General features: G+C 50.6%; 1 protein-coding gene across 1 annotated transcript in view; it reads left to right on the top strand.

The window, feature by feature from the left end:
- The window catches only part of EPHA10 (EPH receptor A10), a 34,293-nt gene extending 15,680 nt beyond the window's left edge, over positions 1-18,613 (top strand). Inside the window, exons 6-17 of the mRNA XM_052698546.1 lie at positions 3,837-3,958; positions 5,505-5,667; positions 6,720-6,828; positions 7,124-7,179; positions 7,759-7,884; positions 9,343-9,528; positions 11,396-11,457; positions 11,579-11,782; positions 12,814-12,963; positions 13,064-13,242; positions 13,319-13,480; positions 14,001-18,613. Coding sequence (XP_052554506.1) covers positions 3,837-3,958; positions 5,505-5,667; positions 6,720-6,828; positions 7,124-7,179; positions 7,759-7,884; positions 9,343-9,528; positions 11,396-11,457; positions 11,579-11,782; positions 12,814-12,963; positions 13,064-13,242; positions 13,319-13,480; positions 14,001-14,115 — 1,634 coding nt within the window. The 3' untranslated portion in view covers positions 14,116-18,613. The remainder of the gene's footprint in view (positions 1-3,836; positions 3,959-5,504; positions 5,668-6,719; positions 6,829-7,123; positions 7,180-7,758; positions 7,885-9,342; positions 9,529-11,395; positions 11,458-11,578; positions 11,783-12,813; positions 12,964-13,063; positions 13,243-13,318; positions 13,481-14,000) is intronic.
- The last annotated feature ends 1,768 nt before the right edge of the window (positions 18,614-20,381 follow it).

The raw sequence follows: 20,381 nt of genomic DNA, 5'->3' as shown, positions 1-20,381 counted from the left end.
TGTGGGTGGTGGGGCAGAGCCTGAGGCAGGAGGTCCCTGTGCTCCAAAGGGAACATGGCAACAAGTCCGTGGTGCCAGCCTGTGCTGAATCTGTAAGTCTGTTCGATGCAAGTTTTTATCTGGGTAAGTGGGAATCTCACCCCCTTACTCCACGCTGTGTATTCCTGAAGGAATTGAAGTATGCATAAAGAATACGGCATAATTAATCTTGTAATCTGCTCAAAATCAATGTCTCTTGTCGAGCTGTCAAGCCTCCGGATGCAGATGGTGGCACAGATTTAGCTCAGCAGCTGAGGTTTAGGAAACTGCTTGAAACCCTCGAGTGTTTTGCTTCTGAAGGTGTCCCTGCCCAGGCTGGAGCTGCTCCCCGTGTGCTGGGGCCCCTTTGTTCAAATCCATCACCAAAGTGCTGAGCGGGGCCAGAGATAAGCAGAGAGCAAGGCTTCAGGGATGCCTGGAGCAGAGGCAGCTCCTTTCATGGCTGCGATATGATGGTCTTGGGGATGTCTTTGGCAGCATCAGGAAAGCTCTGGCTGGAGATATGCAGATTCAGAGGAAAAATTAAACAAAGAAACAAGACCCTATTTAGCTGTCAGATCCCAGCTCCTCTAAATATAGCTCTAAGTGCATCTTTCACGCTACCCTTCCCCTTCAGCATTCACAAGAGGGAATTAGCAGTTGCTCATTGTATTTGTGAGGAAAAAGAGAAGATGCTGTTTAGTCTGCAGGAGGCAAAATTAATACCGTGTTTTTTCTAATCTGGCCCCAGCATGGGACTAAACAAAAGTGTTTGAGGAGAGAACGGAGCTGTTTACCTGCAGGAGCAGATCAACATCAGCTATGTAAATGTACAGCGTGGGACAATGTCATTTGTATTCCTGGCAGGGATCAGCTCCTGTCTTAAAGGGCTTTTAAATCTGTTGCAGATTAATAATGCAGCCAGTGCCGGAATGCATTCTGCTCTCTGAGACTGGGAAGTGCTTTTTGCTGAATGAGGTGCTTTGAAGCAGCTGCTCTGTGTGCACATTGCTGCTGCTCCTTTGGCTTGCCCACACTTTGCTGCCTGCAGTGGTGGCATTGGAACCTTGCAGCAGTTTGAGTATGGGCTGCTTTGGAAGCTCCCTGCTCCGTGAGACTCTCAGTGCTTTGCCTTATGCTTAGGCTGTTCCAACTGCCCGGGCACCTCAAATGCTGGATCTACAGCTTGTGCTGCCAGTTCACAGGAATTAACAGGTGCAAATTGCTGCTTCTGCTCTGCTGAGTGACCCTGCAGTTGGTTGGGCGTTGTCTTGGCTCTATCACAGCAGCTGATTGCACTAATCAGGGCCCTGGGGTGACTGATTGCATCGTGGGGTGGAGAAGAAAAGTGATTTGCAGCAGAGCAGAGCTGCTCTCTGTCAGCTGTAGCATCTCCCTGTGTCTGTGTGCACCTCGAGCTCTGCCCAGGTGGAGATCTCCCACTCCTGTGCTCTGACTCCATCTCTCCTCACTGTCTCTGAGTCTGGGCATCACCTTCACCCGTGCTGCAGCTGTAGGTTTGGCAGCACTCATCTCCTGAGCCCGATCTGCTGCTCGCAGGGAGCGATACTGAATTACTGTGTAATTAATGGGTACAGAATGGACACTTAAATTGAAGAATTCAAGCTCATTTCTTAATACTAATATCAGTCAATGGGCTGCAAACCCATCGTCCATCTGTCCTCAGAGCATCCACGTCCCCTCTGGATGCCTGCTTAGACACCTGGGGTGCTCAGGGCACAGCTCCTTTGTGCTGTTAATGGAGAGGAGCACACCCACATGCAATGGAGTGGAGGCAGAGCGCTGAATAATTTAAAGTTTGCTTTTTCAGAATAGAGACAACATTAGGGAAGCTTAAAATATTGATGGGAAACATAGCTGTGTTATTTTTTTTTTTCTTTTCCCACAGTGTGAAATGCTTTATAGTCTGTGTGATTTTCTTTAATCCCTTTTAAGCATGGTGAAGGCTGGTGCTCACTTTGCTGGCATGTTCCACGTGTGCTGCTCTCCAGTGAGGCACTCGGTGGGCATGATTTCTCCTGATGGCTCTGTTAACAGTCAGGAGAAGCTTGTTCATGTTTTCTCAGTCTGTTTGCTGGGTTCAGAGATACAGGCAGACATCTGTGTGATATCTTATTGATGGGGATCATATAGCACAGCAAGGGGCACTTAGCTCCCTTTACAGGAGCACAGCCCAGGCTGGCTTTGGGAGCATGCACCGGCAGGGCTGCTGCCAAACTTCTTGTCTTGCTTTGTGCTCCTCCTTCTTTATGCATGAACAATTTGATATGCCCTTAGAGGTCGGCTCTGGGGCCAGTGTGTGTGGACACAGAGGGTTATTCCTTAAAATATCAACCCACATTTAGGCAGTGGGGGGTAAGCAGTGTGCAAGGGCTGAGCCTGATGCCCTCAGAATGCCCAGCTGTATTCTGCATCCTCGCGCTCTCAGAAGAATCTGAGAGGACTTGGAATCAAGGAACAAATCATCATGAATAAAACATCAGCAGGACGTTCTTCTGCAGTGGAGATTAATGAGCTAAGTCATAAATACAAAATTTCACAGATACTTAAGTTTACTTTCCAGGGACTTGTTCCTCTCTGCAGGAGTCCTGGTGGAGCAGTCAGGGCTCAGTGCGTGTCCTGGTTTGATGGAGAAGCAGCACGGGCTGAGAGCAGCCAATTCCCTGCACAGCTTTCCCTGTGCTGCTGTGTGCAGGTGTTGGATTGATTGCTGCAGACCCTTTGCTGTGGTGTGATCCTTGGCCTGGGGAGGTTGGGCTTTCTGATCAATCCAGAATGAGAAGATCCAGCAGAAGCATTTTTCACATTATGTTTTCCCTACTAGAACATTTCTTGTCTGTCTTAAAGAGCATCAGAGCCACTGCTGTCACAGCATCTCCCACCTCCTCCCTGCTGCTGCCCAGTGAGTGGTGGGCGCTGCCTTGGGCTGAGCATCATAGCAGTGCTGCTCCTGACTCAGGGGGAGCATTGCTTCCTTGGTGAGCTCCTGGGATGCAGCTGGAGCTGCTGGAGAACCTGCAGTATGTTTGCTAGTCTGGGCATTGGGATGAGCTGCAGCTATTCTGGGCAGGATATGGCATGGTGAAAGCAGGAGCTGCCTGCACAGGGAGGTGAGCGAATCAGGAGCAGAAATGCCAAGGAGGACGATGCAGCATGCAGTGTGTGCTGAGCAGAAATAACCAGGCAGCTTCTGGAGCACAGCTCAAGTGCTGGCAGCAGGCAGGGAGGGCAGCTCTGCCCGATTCCCAGTGTTGGGATGGGATGGGATGGGATTGTGAGTGGGGCAGTGCTGGGGATCTCAAAGTGTCCTGCAGCTCCCACACACCGTTAGCAGCAGGCACAGAGCACCTGACACCTGCAGCACTGTGGCAGAGGGTGCAATCAGGGCTTTTTGCTTCTTTTAGGACAGAGCCTTGCTAGCTGACCTGATCACAAAGCAGTTGTATTTTGGATGATCACCAGCTTGGAGTTTGCCCTGTTTCAGTCCTGATTCAGAGAGAGGAAACCACAAACTGCACAAGATGAATGCTCTTCAGCCATTCAGATTATTAAAAGCTTTTACTTTGGCATCAGAGGACAAAAGCAGAAACAAAGTGACCACGAATGTGAGGACAGTGGTAAAACCCCCTCTAACTCATGCTCTCCTAGCTATTAATGTGGCTGTTGGTAACTGCAGTGCCCCAGACTTGCTGGCAGGGTCCCCAGGCGGGCAGGCTCTGCTGTGGGGTGGCTGCTGGGGGCTTAGAGGGATGCTCTGCGTCAGCCATCACCCCCTGCTTTCCCCTCTGCCCTTCCAGTGCCAACTCCTGTCACTGACATCCGCACCGATAAAGTCGAGCAGAAGAGCATCTCCTTGTCGTGGCAGGAGCCAGGCTTCCCAACCAACAGCACCGAGTACGAGGTCAAGTACTACGAGAAGGTATGGCTCTGGGGATGGAACCAGCACCCATGAGGCTCTGTTCCTCAGCACCCCGTGGCTCAGTGGTGGACAGTAAGGGATGTGAATGCATGCTGAGGGTTTTACTGGCACCTGGGACTGGCAGAAGCGCTTCCAGTGGGTGCTTGTAAAGGCTTTTCCTCTCCACCAGCCTTATGAAATCTGCTTATGTAAGTTTTTGGAAATTTGGGTTGTTTGGAGGGTTTATTTTAATTAGGGTGGTTTTTTGGTGTTTTTTTTTTTTTGTTCCCATCTGTTCAGCTAGATTTCTTCCAGTCCTAATGTTGACATCTCCCTGGGAAGAAGAGTAAAGCCAATAACTTGCAATTCATTCATTCTTTGGATGGATTTTTTTCAAGAATAGAAATCTGAGCTTTGGGTGCTTGCCATCACCCAGCTAGACAGGAACTATAAACCATGTAGTGCTTCCTGAGCTGTGAAGAGGTGACACCTACGTTCATTGCCTGCTCTTTTGGGAAGTTTTGGACCAGTGGTCTTTGGTTTAGGATCAAGTGCCACACGCCCCAGACTTCAGTAAGCCGTGAGTGGCCTTGCACGCTGGAAAGCCCACCAGCAAACATTTCTATGACAGCCTCTTAATTCAAAAAATAGCTGTTATTTGACAGACACAGCAGGATGAGAATTTTAGAAGAGATACCAGTGGGCAGAGAGCAGAGACAAAGCTCTAAATCAAAATAAATGCATTTTATGACACAGTTCCGCAAATTACCTTATCTGCGTGTGCTCAGGCTCGTTATGAAACTGATTGCATGTCAAGCAAACTGTGCAGGTGACACGTTGGCATTCTGTATTTAGAAACAAGCTACCTTGAAGCTGATTCATATTAATGTGATTTTCAGCATCTGATAGATTTGAAAGGAGGAATCTGTGGGGGAGGGCGAATGCTGAGAGTAATACGGTAATTCCTTTGCAAATGGGCTGCAGCAACAAGATACTCAGGGTACGTGCAGTGAGGAGACATCCTGCTTGGGTGGAGAATTTAAACTGTAGTTTAGCAATTACTCGCTGGAATGAGGCTCTTGATGGTGACAGGAAAATCAACTTGGTTCCTAATCTGCACTTTTAAAGCCATACTTCAGTGATGGAGATGCAAGGCGAGGAGTGCATCCAGCAGAAAATCCTTTTGGTGGTGCCATCCCCAGCCCTGAATGCACGCTGAGTTGTGGGTGCTGTGCTTGATGCCACCTCCCTTTGTCACACAGAGGAATCTGCACGTTGTTGGGCAGGTGGATAGAATCCCCAGGAGCCATGCTGGGGTCCTCCCCACCCCTCTGCCCTCTGCCTGTCTTCATAGCACCTTGTCTGATTCTAGCTGCCATTTCATGTGACCTATCCGTGTAATTTCAATCCAAAAGATCAGGTAAGAGTTTCCTTTTTGGTGAAGGCTGCCTGTTTGCTGGGTTGTGCTGGTGAGAGCTGATGGGAGGGGGGGGCACGGCTGTGACAGTGGGACTCTGTGGTGCAGCCGTTGGTCCCTTTTGACCTCAAGCAACTCTTTATTTCACAGGATCAAAGAGATCGAAGTTACTCAACTGTGAAAACCACCTCAACAGCCGTGACAGTCAATAACCTGAAGCCTGGCACCCTCTATATTTTCCAAATCCGGACATCTTCCTCGCAGGACTACGGCAACTACAGCCCCAGCATTGAAGTGGAGACACTGGCTGAGTGTGAGTCTTGCATGTGAAGGCTGAATCTCAGAGCAGGTTCTTCCCAGGACTTAGAATCATAGAATGGCTTGAGTTGGAAGGGACTTTTGAGGATCATGAAGCTCCGACCCCCTGCTACATGCAGGGCTTCCAACATCCACATTTAATACCAGACCAGGCTGCCCAGGATTTCATCCAACCTGGCCTTGAACACCTCCAGGGACGGAGCAGCCAAAGCTTCTCTGGGTAGCCTGTTCCAGGCTCATTTTTAATTGCATTGTCCTGTTTGCAAGACAATTGCAAACAAGCACTAGAAGGGAGCAGGGTGTCGTGGCAGTGGGGGCAATGATCTGTAGGGGCAGCTGCCTCAGGGGACAGGAGCAGTTCAGAGACAGCTCTGGCCCTGGGTGCCTGCCCAACACATGGGGCATCTGCCTCCACGCGCTGCCCCCTGGCTCTCAGGCACTTCTCCATCCTGTGGCTGGATCGAGTCAGCCAGCATCGGTGTTATTTGCTGGGTTTTACTTTTCACAGTTTCCATTCATAACTATAGTCCAGAAGCATCTTATTTCACTGACTAAAAGTGGGCTTGGAGAGATGGTAGGGTTTCAGTTTAATAACCCACCCTGGCTGGAAATGAAAGCCCTGAGATGGCTGGCTCAGTACGACTCGCACAGATTGTGTTTAACAGGGCTTTAAATTGCATCCATTTACCACACAGAAGACATTTTTGGAATGAATTGAAGCCAATGAAAATTTTATATAGAATGTAGCTTTCTAATACCCCTGTTTGCAAAAGCAGGAAGGGGGAAGGATGAATGGAAAACAGTGGGATAGCCATCAATTTTAAACTGTTGTTCTCCCCCTCCCTCTTACTAAGCTGGATCCTTTGCTCAGTATTAAGTGGTGTCCTGACCCAGGGTGTGAATTGTTGGGACGATGGGGAGAAGCAGCCTGGCACTGCAGGCGGGTCATCCCCAGCCTTACTGGAGGACACAGGCTGGCACAGAGAGGTGTGGGACATGGGACGTGCCCCAGGCATGATGCTGATGGCTCTGCTTCCCTCCTGGCAGTGACAGTGGCCTCAAATGAGCAGAATCCTGTCCTTATCATCATAGTGGTGGCCATCGCAGGGCTGACGGTGCTGGTGTCCATGGTGGTTGGCATGATGGTCTGGAGGAGGTGAGTGGGTTGGTGGCTGTCCAAAGCTGTTCCTTGAGCAACAGGCTCATAGAATGGCTTAGGTTGGAAGGGACCTTAAAGTCATCCAGTCCCAACCCTCTTGCCTTGGGCTGGCTGCCCCCACCAGCTTAGGCTGCTCAGGGCTCCATCCGTGGCCTTGGGCACCTCTAGGGATGGGGCACCTACAGCTCTCCGGGCAGCACTGGCTCTAAGCATGGGCACTGGGCTCTGTTGGCTTTTGTGCCCCATGGGAGGCTGCCCCAGGCAATGACACGTATCCTAATTCTCATTGCAGGCAGTGTGGGTACAGCAAAGCCAGCCAGGATGGAGACGAGGAGCTTTACTTCCACTGTAAGTGCAGTCTGGCCAGCATGGTTAGTATGGCCAGTGGGGTCCCCATATTTACTGCAATTAATTGCTATTAATAACCCAACTCTCCACCACGCAGCCCTGACCCTTTGATGTTAAGTGTTCCCACTCACATTACCCAGCGCAGGGCTGAGCACAGCGATGCTCTCTGTGGGCGGTGGGCTCAGCAGCTCCCATCCTCTAGCAGGGCACTGGTGTGCCCAGGGGGCGGGGATGTTCTTGGCAATCCCTGGGTCACATGGATTATTCCATCAGCTTTTTTCATAAATGGCTGTTGGAGAACGCAGCGCTGTTTTCTGGGGCTCTTCCTGGTGACTGAGCAGCAGTCATTTTACAGATGAGGAAATTCCAACGTTGGAATGGATTTCTTTGATGCCTGCTCGGCACACACGGGCTCTTCTGCTCCCTGGAGCATTTCAGGTGCCCACGTGCTGTTGGGATGCACTGGGACTTCTCTCTCCTGATCTTTATGCTGCCCATGGGGGGTTTCTGTGCAGAGCAGAGCCTGGGGAGCACGGCGTCGCTCTTGTTAGCTCTGTGTATTTCCCTCCTTTGCTGCAGTTAAAATACCAACCAGGAGGACTTACATTGACCCGGACACTTGCGAAGATCCCATGCAGGCTGTGCACCTCTTTGCCAAAGAGCTGGATAATGCCAGTATTAAAATCGAGAGGATCATCGGGACAGGCAGGTTTCCCCCATGGCCTCCAACACTGTGTCCCTATGCATCATCCCCTGCTTGGCCACTGCCTGCCAATGCTGTCCTGGGCAGCTCCTCACCCTCCATCACCATCATCCCTTCCCACAGCTCTGGGCATGGGGTTGGTGTGTTGTCCTGCAGCTGGATTTCCCCTTCTGCTTTGTTTTGCTGTGGCACTACGTACAGCCAGCAGAGTGAGGCGTGCACCGGAGCCATCAGCAGTGATCTGCATCTGGGCAGGATGACAGCAGCACAGGAGCTATTTATAAATATGTGAACTTAATGATTTATTGATTTTCATCACCGTCGGTGCCTAAAACTTAAAAGCAAATTAAAATCCCCACGCTGGGCCCTAGAGCTTTAACTGCTAATGTGCACCAGAACACGGGAAACACGATTATTCTTTGTCATTTATTTTTTTTTTTCTTTTTTCCCCCTAAAGATAAATTCAGCTGCAGAGTAAGAAGATTTGGGGGTGGGGGTTGCCCTCCAGCTCTGAGGGCAGTGATGGAAGGAGCAGCAGAAGTCATCTGGGTGCTGCTGGGCCCGCAGTCCCACATCGCTTCCAGGAACAGATCGGTGTTTGAGAAGATCAAGAAAGAAATTAGTCGGGGAGATGTTTAAATATAAAGAATTTAAGAGTGCATTAGTCTCACTGCTGACCTAACAAGCACCTGGCTTTCAGATCGATAAAGCTTTTCAGATCTACTCTTTTTTTTTTTTTTTTGCTGTAAAGCCTTTTGCTATGAGTTGGGTAGCTCCTGTTTCTGAGCACGTGGCCGTGAGGAGCGGGGTGCTCAACCCCAGGTGCTGCTTGGATGCTCCAGGTCCTGCTGTGCTTTTTTTGCTGCACAAAGCAGAGCCATGGTTGGATGCAGAAGGGGTTGGAGCCAGAGAGTGTGAGCGTGGTGGCTGGGGTTGATCTTCTCATGGAGAAGTGTCCAATATGCCCTTGAGCAGAGCGTTGTGAGAACGTAGCTTGGAGACTGAGAAAGAAGAGACATTGTGTTTGTGTTTTTTAGTCTCACATGCTGATGCAGAACTTGTGTGGGGTCAGGGAAGGCAGCACAGAGAACGGCAGGGGGAAAGATGCATCCAGGCAGGGCTCTGTGCATGGCTAAGGTCTGGCAAGTCCTCTGGTTAATGATGGGAAGGTCTGTCTTGTGGGAGCAGTGAGGCTCCTGGCTTGTGCTGGAGAGCTGCACTGTGTGTTCCCAAAACAAAGGAGGTAACTCCTACAGGGAAATCCTTCAGGACTGCTGCCCTCTGCTTTGCAGTGGGTGCTGTAAATTGTCCTTAGAGCACACTGTGACAACATCACCCTTGCACAGGTCTGCAAATAACAAAGGTTTGGTGCAAGCAATGTGCAAGCTACAGCAAGGGGCCCTCTGGGAATGTAGGGATGTCCCAGTGAGGATCCTGCTTACCCTCTTTGTGCCACACAGGAGAGTTTGGAGAGATCTGCCGGGGCTGCCTGAAGCTGCCCAGCAAACGGGAGCTGCCAGTGGCCATCCAGACACTGCGGGCTGGCTGTTCTGCCAAGCAGCAGCGCTGCTTCCTGGCCAAGGCGTGCACCATGGGTCAGTTCGACCACACCAACGTCATCCGGCTGGAGGGAGTCATCACCAGAGGTAAAGGGGCTGCGTGGGGCAGTGCTGGGCTTTGTGCTTCACGGAGGGACTGAGCAAAACCCACCTCTGTGCTGCGTTGTCACCCTGTTTGTATCTGCTGGCGAGTGCTGGCTGTTGCAGTGCGTTTGCAAGGGATTTCTGTGTAGGATGGCGTTTTCATTTCAACTGTTATGCATGTGTGCGTGTATATACGTAAACTTTTTTTCAATATGTTCAACCTAAGGTGGCTTTACCATCTGTCCTCTTGTTTTCAGCCCCCAAATCCCAGTTTGCTCCTTCCTCACTTTGGAGAGTGAGGTTGCAGAGCGTGGATGCCCTGCCCTGCCTGCATGCTGTGCTTGTGGCTCCTCCAGCAGCCTGCAGAGTTCAGGGGCCATGCAGTCACCCTGCGTGCAGCGCCCTTCCTGCATGGCTGATCCAACATTGCAGGAGGCACAATGTCAGCACTGCCTGATGAAGGCACAGTGTGCAAACCAGTCTGTAGTTATACCATGCAAGGCATTTCTGCACCTTTCTTTCCTTTTTCCTGACAATGTTCCCATGTAGGAGTGTCTATGCATGGTGGCAGCCATGCTGCTGACCCACAGTGCCCTGCACAGCACAATGCCAATGGTCTCTGGAACTCCATCAGCATGGAAATGATGGAGCCAGGTACTTTGTACTCAAGAAGTGCCTTGTGCTGCTGGAGAAGCACAGAAAGGAGTGCTGGAACCTTTCACAGCAGCACTGTGGTGTCAGGGGGCGATGGCAGCCTGATTGCCCTCTGACAAAGTGCAAGGATGCTGATGTTGGTGATGCACTGCAGATTTTGGGCAGTGTGCTCAAGCTGATGCTTTGGAGATGCCGTGGTGCTGTGAGTGCAATGCTGTTGTTCTCTGAAAATCAAGGGTTAGCTATTTTAGCATTCTGATGATTAATAAAGTGCTTACAGCTAGATTAATAAATCCGAGGAGTAGGACTGGCTTAGCAGTACAACAGTGTGCTTTTAATAAAAGCAAATTAGAGGGAGGTGGTGTCGGTGAAACAGATGAGGCCAACTGCTCCCAGCCCTCATGGGAGTGTGCAGTGAGCTGCTCTGTGATAAGTGGGTATTGGTGTAAATCCAAAGGCATGTGAGCACGTGTGGTGACTTGAAGCAGCCCTTCAGGACACGAGGAAGTATCTCTGCCCTGAGTCTGGCTGCTTTTGTGTAATTCTGTAAGTAATGTGTTTATTTGAAATGATTTCTTTGTGTCAAGAGACACAGACTCCCCAGGAGCATCTTGTCCTGCTCTTGGATAAGTCCGTGTTATGTGAGTCTGTGCCCATATCACGACCTCTGAAGAAAGTGCTTGACTTTGTAACAGGCTTTCCAGGACAGCTGGAGAAATGAGGACAAGCTCTTCACCTGATTTCCTCTTGCCAATTGTACTTCCATCCCTTTTAGCCAGATCTTCCCTTTGTTGAGCTTCATTAATGCTGGCAGAACCTATTGTGTGGCCACACTGTTGGGGTGCAGGAAGCCCAGCACTGTGCTGGGGTTCTATGCATCTCTTGGTTTTGATCATTCAGAACAAGAAAATCACATCTTTGCTGGGAAGCACCTTCCAACATGAGCTCCTCCCTCAGCAGTGCTTCACGATTCTTAGTGCATGTGCTCAGCAGTGCCAAAGCACTGCTGCTTTCCATCAGCAAGTCTCCCTCACCCATCCCTGTTGGTCACATACGTCGCCTCACCGATGGAGTTTGTGACCAAAAATCCCACGTGGAAAATCTAGCAAACAACCTGTATTTGCAGGTGGGGAGGTTTGAGGGCAGGGAGTTGTGCTCGGTGCTTCCATTCCCCCTTCAGTAGCATTCATGCAGTGCTCCTTGTCTGTCCATGCAGGGAGCACCATGATGATAGTGATGGAGTACATGGGGAACGGAGTGCTGGACTCTTTCCTCAGGGTGAGTGCTGTGTGCTGGCTGCTGGGCTCCATCACCTGCTCAGGCTTCAGCAGGCATCGCTCAGCTCCAGCTTTTCCTCCTCCTCTTTTCTTTCTTTCCTTCTTTTTGGTTTTATTTGCAGAAACACGAGGGCCAGCTCACGGCCAGCCAGCTCCTCAGCATGTTGCTGGGGATCGCTGCTGGCATGAAATACCTGGCAGAGATGGGTTACATACACAAAAGCCTGGCTGCCCACAAAGTCCTGGTGAACAGCAGCCTGGCTTGCAAAATCACCGGATTCAGACAGCCGCAGGAAGATAAGATGGAGACCATCTTCTCCACCATGGTAAGGTGCCTTTTGGAATGGGATTTGGACATGGAATGTGTTGGGCTGGGGATCTGCCCCTCTGCATGGCGAGCAGCCTTGGGCATCATTAGCTCTAGTTTGTCATTCATTATGAGGTTCATAGTTTTCAGTTGAGAACGTAAGTCCTGCTTGTTTGGTGCTCGCACCTCGTCAGCTCACCCTGTCACAGCTGAAATTGTTAGTGCATTGCATTAACTGGGCACAGAGGCTTTAAAAAGCCCTGATTGTGTGCACTTAGCTGAGCCCTTATTGTTTACAGGGAGCATGCAGGCAGTGCCAAGGAGGTGTGCTGGCTGCAGGTACCTGGAGCTGTGCCCCAGTGCTGGGCACTGCTGTGCCAGGGAGAGAAAGGTCTGGGTGTGGGGTTCAGCCCATGATCTGTCAGGAGCTGCACTTTGCTGCCATCTCTAAGCTGGCAGATAGCAGCAAAAATCTCTGAGAATATTTTTTCAGCCTTTATCAAGGGCTCCAAGGAGACCTTGGGGAAAGCATCCCCATCCTAGAGAGAGTGTGGTGAAATGGGACTGAGCTCTGAGCAACCCACAGAGTTTGGGAGAAACCTTTCCGTGGCACGAGGAGCCCAGCTGGTAGCTTAGGGGTTGAGGTCTCTCTGCTGTTAATTACAATTAGCTGCAGTGTCTGTCACCTGCTTCCCCCTGTGCATCCAGAGGGTTCTGCAGAGGTGGAGGACAGGGCTGCTAATTACAGGAGAGCAGCCGGGGTGGAGGAGCTGTGTGTTTGTGCAGCTCTGAGATGGCTTTCGTTAAATATTAATGTATAAAATGCCATCAGCTTTTCCCAGAGCCATTCTCCCTGCCATTAATATTTCAGGACTCGCCTTCCCATGCAGCATACCATTGCATGACCATTTTAAAATAAATGGAGGCACGAGTTGTCAGAGCTGCACGTGGTATGCAGGGGGAGAGGATGCATGAGATGGCCACGGGCATCACTGTGTCACTCTCTGTCCTATGTGACAACTCCATTTCTGCCCTTTTTCTGCCTGGCAGCGTGGGAAGAGCCTGGTGCTGTGGTCAGCCCCTGAAGCCATCCAGTACCACCACTTCAGCCCAGCCAGTGATGTGTGGAGTTTCGGCATCGTCATGTGGGAGGTGATGTCCTATGGAGAGAGACCCTACTGGGACATGTCCCACCACGATGTGAGTGCCCCAGCTGCGTGCCTGATATCATTGTATGGCTCACCATATTTGATGCAATCTGTATTCACCATCCCCCTCACCTCTCTGCCTTTCTGTGCAGGTGATGAAGGCAGTGGAGGATGGCTTTCGCCTGCCTGCCCCAGCACACTGCCAGCCACCATTGCACCAGCTGATGCTGGACTGCTGGCAGAAGGAGCGCAGCCAGCGCCCCAAATTCTCCCACATCCACGACGTCCTCAGCAAGATGCTGCAGAGCCCAGAGCCGCCTCCATGCACCAGGTGCCTGCCTGTCCCCGTGGGGCTGGGACCCTGCCATAAGTCCCTACTTTGCCCCTCACCTCCCTTCTGCCTGCAGGTCCCGCAGCACCGTGCCCCTCACCGAGCACTCCTTCGTGGCTTTCCCAACGTTCAGCTCTGTGGGAGAGTGGCTGGAAGCCATAGGGATGGGCAGGTACCGAGATAACTTCACTGCTGCAGGCTGCTGCTACCTGGAGTCCGTGGCCAGGATGACAGCGCAGTAAGTGAGAGCGTTAGGCTGCAGCCTGGTGTTGCTGGGTTCAGTTTAAGCAGAAATTTGTAAGGTTTCTAAATTACAGCCTCTTGTGGCGATTGGAGGAGGCAGATCTTCCCAAATGTGTCTGCTGAAAGCTCGCTGGCCTGGCTTTGGTTGCTTGTGCTGTGCAGTTCAGCTGCTGCGTTTTGGAGCTGTGGTTTGGAATTTTAACCCATAATTTCTAGCAGCAGTAGCATGTTACCTGGCCCAGACACAGAATGGGGTCAGAGATTTGCTGACAGACGGTACTGTGGGCAGCATGGGGCCTCCATGTCCAGGAGCTGTGTTGGGAACTGCTGTGTGCTGTGGGCTTGTGTCACCCCCAAGCTCCTTACCAAGGTCGGTATTGTTCAGCTGGGACAATGCACTGGGGACTTTCTTACTGCCCAACGGCCTGGAATTCATACTGCTAATTGATGGAGAGCAGCCAGCACGGGAGGCTGAGATTAGGATTGTTCCCCTGATCATGGGGTGTATTTTGCAGAGACGTCCTGAGCCTGGGGATCACTCAGGCAGAGCACCAGAAGACCATCCTGAGTGGCATCCAGACCCTGCGGGCCCAGGTGATCCAGATGCATGGCAGGGGCGTGCAGGTGTGACGTGGAGCACAGACCAATGGAGCAGAAGGAGGTGCTGGCCCATGTTGGACCAAATTCGGAAGCCTTGCAGTTTTGGGTGGGATGTGGGATCTGGTGGGCTGCTGCCAGGTGTGTCGTTCCAAGTCATAAGAGGGCAGGGCATGCCATCCCCTGTGCTGGGGAAGCTGTGTTCCCAGGCACCAGGTACAGTGTACTTGGGTGGCTATGGTTCTCCCCATTGCTGCTCTGTAAGATGAGTCAAACTGTAATGACACCATTTCACATGGTAACTAGATTAACAGGGTGGATGAACATTTCTGTGCTGTCTTCATCCAGAGCTGACAGCATTTTCCTATCTAGCATCCTACTGGTGAAATCCATGGGTATTTTTATACAGGCTGACATCTTCTACCAACCCCACCAGGAGCTTTTATTGCTTTTATTTTTAGAGGCTCACACCCAGCTTCAGGAAGGTGACTTTGCCCATCTGGCACGCTGGAAGGAAGCTCTGTCCCAGCCATGTCCCTTCCGCTCAGAGTCACCTTGCTGAATTCTGACACCACTGTCAGTGAACAAGAGACAAATGTTCGCTGCCAAAGTGCAGTGCTGAATGTTTGGAAGATGCTTTTGACAAGACAGTTTCAGAGGAGGGAATGGAAGGCTTTGGTAAAGATAGCCCCAGCCAAGAGAGGGCAAGTAGAGAAGCTTTGGGTTGCCCCACGTTCAGCCTTTTGTGCAGGTCCTGGTCCATCATTTCCCTGCGTGAGCCCACCAAGTGGGATGGAGTTACAGAGCAGCAGCAGTGAGCAGGAACCTGCTGCCCTTGGAGGGCTGATGCTAAAGCAGCCGCTGCTCCTTTAGCCCCTTTTCCCTGCTTCTTGCCCTGCAAAGTCTTGCAGGCATCCTGTATCCTCGCTGGCAGTGGGAGAGCGTGATGGCACCAAGAGATCCAGGAAGGCAGTGGGAGCGAGGTGTGGCAAGCTGCTCCTTGCAGGTAGGAGACATCTTTAGGAGTCCTGAAAAAGTGGAGGGGTCTGGTTACCCCCAGCTCTAACACAGACCCCGTGAGGTCTGCCAGCAGCTGCATTTGCTCTGCAATCCCAACACTGCACCATAGCTTAGGGGACTGGTATAGAAATAACCACTGGGAAAGGGGGGGGGGGTTACAGCTGGATGTGGTACAGCTGGATGTGGTACCCATCCTGCAGATAGAAACAGAGCATTGCTGCGTGGCTGAGGGATGGAGCCAGGGGTGCTGCTGGGCGCCAGGTGGGCACACAGCACTTTGTTTTCTAGCAGTCCTGCACAGCGTGTCTCGTGCGCTGGCGTTTCTGCTACAGGCCCAATCTGTGACAGAAGGCATAAATAGCATCTGCTTAACAATTCTTTGAAGTTAGTTAATTAAATGGGTCTTTGTAGCCTCGTACAGAGCTTTGTAGGCCTTTTATTATCATCTGTATGTATTGCGAGTGAATTATTAATGATGAAAGACAAAGATTTACAAAAGGAATGAGTGCTGTGGAAGGTGTTCAGTGCAGTTGAAAATCTGTATGCGTAGGATTCAGATCTTCTGCAGCTAACCTGTGCCGAGGAGATGCATCTAAAAGGCAGTGAGCTGCAGGGCACTGACACAGCTTGCTTGCAGGGCTGGCATGGCACCCACCTGCCCAGAATGAGGTCACATCTGTCCTGGCCCCACAGCCTTCACAGTTGCTTTAAGGATCCAGCAAAGCCCCGTTCCTGATGGGTTCCTTCAAACCAGCACAGTGCTGTGCCCTCAGAGCCCTCTGGCTTGGCTTCTTAGACCAGGGCTGTGAGTGCTCAGGACTACATTTAACTTTGTTCAGCTATTTCAATGTGATTGCATTGGAGATCAGAGCTCTTTGGCTGAACTCCAACAAGCGGAGTCAAGAAGGTGCTGGCTAAGTATATTTTTTTTCTGCTTCATCTTGCCATTTGAAGGCAGAGCTGCAGTGAGCTGCCACCAGCTCTCGGTGCTCTCCTCCTGCAGTTTGGACATCGTTCCCTAATGCCATGAGGTCATTTTTTGTTTGTTTGTTTGTTTACAGAATTAATTTGCCTTTAGGTTTTGCAGTTATTGGGTCCATTGCCAGCATCCAGACATATCACACCCAAAAGAGTAATAATTATGAACTGAAACCTTCATTTGGTAGAAATGCCAGATCCCAAGGATCAAGTGCAATTTGTATGCTCGTTATGTTTACATTTTATCTATAGAGAAAGTATATTAAGAGCTCTCTGGGCAGGGAGCTGAACCAACGTGATTTCTGATCCCACTCCTGTCCCTCCTGCATGGAGGCGGCTGTAGGATGGGCTGGGTGCAGGGTGATGTGGTGCCATGGTGAGCACCCTGGTCTGGAAAACTGCTGGCCTTGAGCATGCAGAAGGCCTTATCTGGGTCTGCAGTGTGCAGGAAGGTTGGGATCATCCTAGTGGTCTTTTTGACCCTGAATGATTGCATGATTCTATGAAGGTGCTGAGGGCTCTGAGCATCACAAGTGCAATGGTGAGGAAGTGAAGCTAGCAAAAAGGAATGAAATTATGGCAATAAGAACAGCAATCAGCAACTGGGGAAATCACTGGGGAGGTGCCCCAATCTCTCTAACACCCATCTGACCCACTGGGGGAGGCTGAGGAGCTGCTGAAGAGGCTGAGGAGGCTGAAGCCTCTGCCCACAGCTGTGCATGGAGTCCAGTCCATGAGTGCTCATCTCTGATGGCAGCACCTTGGAGCAGCTGGGAGGTGCTGGGTGCTCCTGCACAAGTGTCCTCATGACTGTGAGGGGACAGTGCAGATCCCTGTATGCCTGGTGAGTGAGGTCAGGTGTAGGGATGCGTGCAGAGCTGCACAGAAGTGCCTGAGAGCAATGAATTCTTGGCAAAAAGTGGATGAGAGAGTGGAGTTTCCTTTCTGACAGATTAAATGTTATTCCTTGGGAATTCTCCCGGGTTTTGTCATTTAAGAACCTACAACCAAAGGCAATGCTGACAAAAGCAACAGATCTGGCGAGCTCCAGTGCAGGGAATGATTGCATTCCCTACAGAGGCAGAGGGGGATGTTGGGGTGAGGAAGGGGCAGTCCTTGTCCTCATCCTTCCCCATCAGTGAATTCACAAAGCCTCTTGATCCACATGGCTGAGCACTTGCATGCTGGCTTTGTGCTGGAGTACTTCAGTTAAAAATGAGACCATTTTTCAGTCACTTCTTGAGCATTTCCCCTGCAGAATGAGGCTCCTGTACTGCATTCTCTATCTGTTCCCAAAAGAAATTCCGTGTTTAATTACTTTCCTGACTTCCTGTGGTTGAGGGATGTGGTGTTTCACAGCTGTTTCTCCTTGACAGCATCATTCTGTGACCAGGGCAGGAGCAAGGAGTGCTTGCCATCCTGGTCCATGCTTCATGGCTCACAAGTGGCATCAGCACACACCTGTAGCTGAGCTCTCTCGGCCCTGAAGATAATCAGTTGAGCAGATTAAGTTATAAATTCTTGCTACGATTTCAAAATTAACTCATGCCCTCTAAACCTCCTCTTTGGGGAAGTATTCAATGCCTTATAATTAAATTAATTAGCAATGCTGTTGTGCAGCTGCTTAACCAAGGGAAACACCTCAAGAGGAGATGCTCTCAGCCCATCCATGCAATGTGGGCAGAGCTCCCCAAACGCATCGTGCTGGTGCTCAGGAGGGCATGGGGCAGAGCTCAGCCCACCTGCACCATTGGCACCTGGTGACTGGGTTGGAGAAGGGTGAGGAAGCAGCACTAGGTGACCTGCCTGAGCTGATGGGTGTTTTGGGTTGGTATCCTTAGGTTTCTGCTGAAGTCATGCAGGAGTTCACCAAGGTCGGTGTCCCCAGACCCCCATCCCACCCTGAGCAGCATCAGCACCACATGCCTCTGGGATCTTGTTCCCTTCCTTGTTCCCAGCACGCTCTGTTCTCTTGCAGCCTCCTCTTGCTGTGCTGTTCCCTGTATTCCTAAGGAGGATGTCTCCACTAGATGTTCCTCTTGGCCAGGGAGAAGAGGCACAGCACAGCCTCTCCTTGGGAGTTCTCTGCACATCGTGGAGAAATTCCTCTCTGCAAATCCTCCCCTCCTGCAATGAGCCCTGCATTCCCCCTGGGCAGAAGGGCAGCTCCCAGCAGTGCTCCTCTCTGGGGCAGATTCCTGCAGCCAGGAGTCGAGGCAGAGTCAGTCCAGATCACGTTGGTTCACCTCCAGCTGCTTTTTGATAGTCATTAACCACGTGTTATATACTGTAAATACATACTTGAGAAGTCAATATATATTTTTATAAGCTTGAAACAAATGTAATATAAGATCATAAGGGAACACTGTGTGCATTCAATGTTTGAGCTATAGTCAGACATCTCCAGGGAATCACTGTTGGTTTGGAATAATAATAATAATAATAATAGAAGGTAATAAAGATCTATTGACATTTTTGTTAATTTTGTATTTATTGAACTACGTTTGAAGATTGCAATAATGAGATGCCTAAATACAGAAGTAAAAACAACACTAATTCTGTCCTGGCTTGTCTGTGTGGGTTATTTCAGGTATCTTGATGGAAAATACAGTGCCAGCAGGGGTGCCAGGTGCCAGGTCATGCAGAGCTTAAGCAGTAGCCAGGTGTAAAACGATGCCCTGTGTTATTAAACAGCAAGTGAGCTCCTGCTCCTATTGCTGAGGGTGCAGTGGTGCTTTCTTGCTTCTGATATTTCCATAAGGGGAAAAATAATGTTTAATGAGTGTAGCTGGTGCATTTTGAGGAGGGAGAGGCTATAGGGCTGGCAGGGATCCCCACAGCCCAGGGAGCTCACATGGAGCAAAGGGAAACGCCGCCAAGTTCCTGCACTTAAGGCATGAAATAAATTGTTTAATTGGGAAAAGGCAAGCAGTGTAAGGCCAGCACGTTAAATGCAAACACTGCACAAATAGTAATATTAAGAAATAATTCACTGTGTCTAATTCAGCAGTTCCCATTCCTTCTCTTTTTCTTAGGCTGCTTAATGCCAAGGAGTGCATACAAAGCCTCGTTGCAGCGCGCTGACAGCAGTGACAGCTGCTCCAAAAAGGGAACTGAATGGGTGCTTAAACTGGGTGAAGTCTATTTGCCTTCTGTCGATCAATTAATTCAGCCAATCTTCACTAGGAGCCTGGCCAGGGCTATATTGGCACTATAAAGAACTAATTAGAGCTCTGAAGCGGGCCTGTGAATAGCGGATCACAGCACAGCCATCAGAGGTGCTTTTTGCTCAGGCTTTACCTGCTGTGCTGCCTCCTGGGGCTGTGTGTGGGATATTTTCCCTTTTTTTGGGTGACTTTCCTTGTAGGGATGGGGTTTGGATACTATCATGCCACTGGAGTGGGGATGGGATGCTTCCAGCGTGGGGTAGGGATGTGCAGCAGGGCCAGGGGACTCCATCACCCCCTGGGTCACTCCCAGTGCCAGGTCCATGTGTTACCTATGAGGGAGGCAGATTTTTGGTCTTATTGGGTCACACATTTGCACTGCGTGGTGTCAGCATGTCATGCTCTGAGCTGGAAGCTCTGTCTGCATGACTTATTGCTCCCTGCTTTACGCCTGCCCTGCTGCAGTGATGGATTGCATGGGCTGACGTTGAAGCTTCTGCTTTTTTCTTCCCCCTCATCCTCTGCTGGTGGAGCTGAGTGGGCTGAATATTTTCCGCACAACAGACACAAGCAAACGTCTCATGATCTAATCCCAGTCCTCGGAGGTTTGAGGGGGAGTTTCCAGCCTGGGCTGCAGCTGTGTGTGTGTCTGTGTATCCAGCAGTGCGTGTGTCAGCCTCTGACACACACAGTGCCTTTGAGGAAGCTCTGGAAAACATCTGGAAAATCATGTCCCCGCTCTCCAAGGACAGCAGCATCTGTCACCTTGCTGTTCGCCTTGTGTCCTGCCCTCCTTTGGACCACCATTGCCTTCTGCTCCCCTCTGAGGTCTGTTTGTTGGGTGAATGGCAAAGCAGCCTTAGAAAGGGGCTGGGGAGGGCAGGGGAGAGCCATGCCTAGGGAACATTTGAAAAAACCTGGCTCTGGGGGGAGAGTTTCATTTAAATAAGAACGACTGCTAATTATCAGGAAGAACCGGTGCCATCTATCATCATAATCAGTGATCTGCCACTTGAAGTGTCTCAGGAACGGATGCACCATCCCTCCTTGCATTAATCTCCCTCTGTTCCTCTACCTTTTCCCTCTCTGGTGCCGTGGCACATCTGGGTCTGCTGTGTGCCTGGGCCCTGCAAG

The sequence above is a fragment of the Tympanuchus pallidicinctus genome, unplaced genomic scaffold (assembly GCF_026119805.1).
Source record: "Tympanuchus pallidicinctus isolate F22 unplaced genomic scaffold, pur_lepc_1.0 scaffold33, whole genome shotgun sequence".
NCBI lineage: Eukaryota > Metazoa > Chordata > Aves > Galliformes > Phasianidae > Tympanuchus > Tympanuchus pallidicinctus.
The sequence above is the reverse complement of the archived record's forward strand: the minus strand, read 5'-3'. Positions and strand labels throughout refer to the sequence as shown.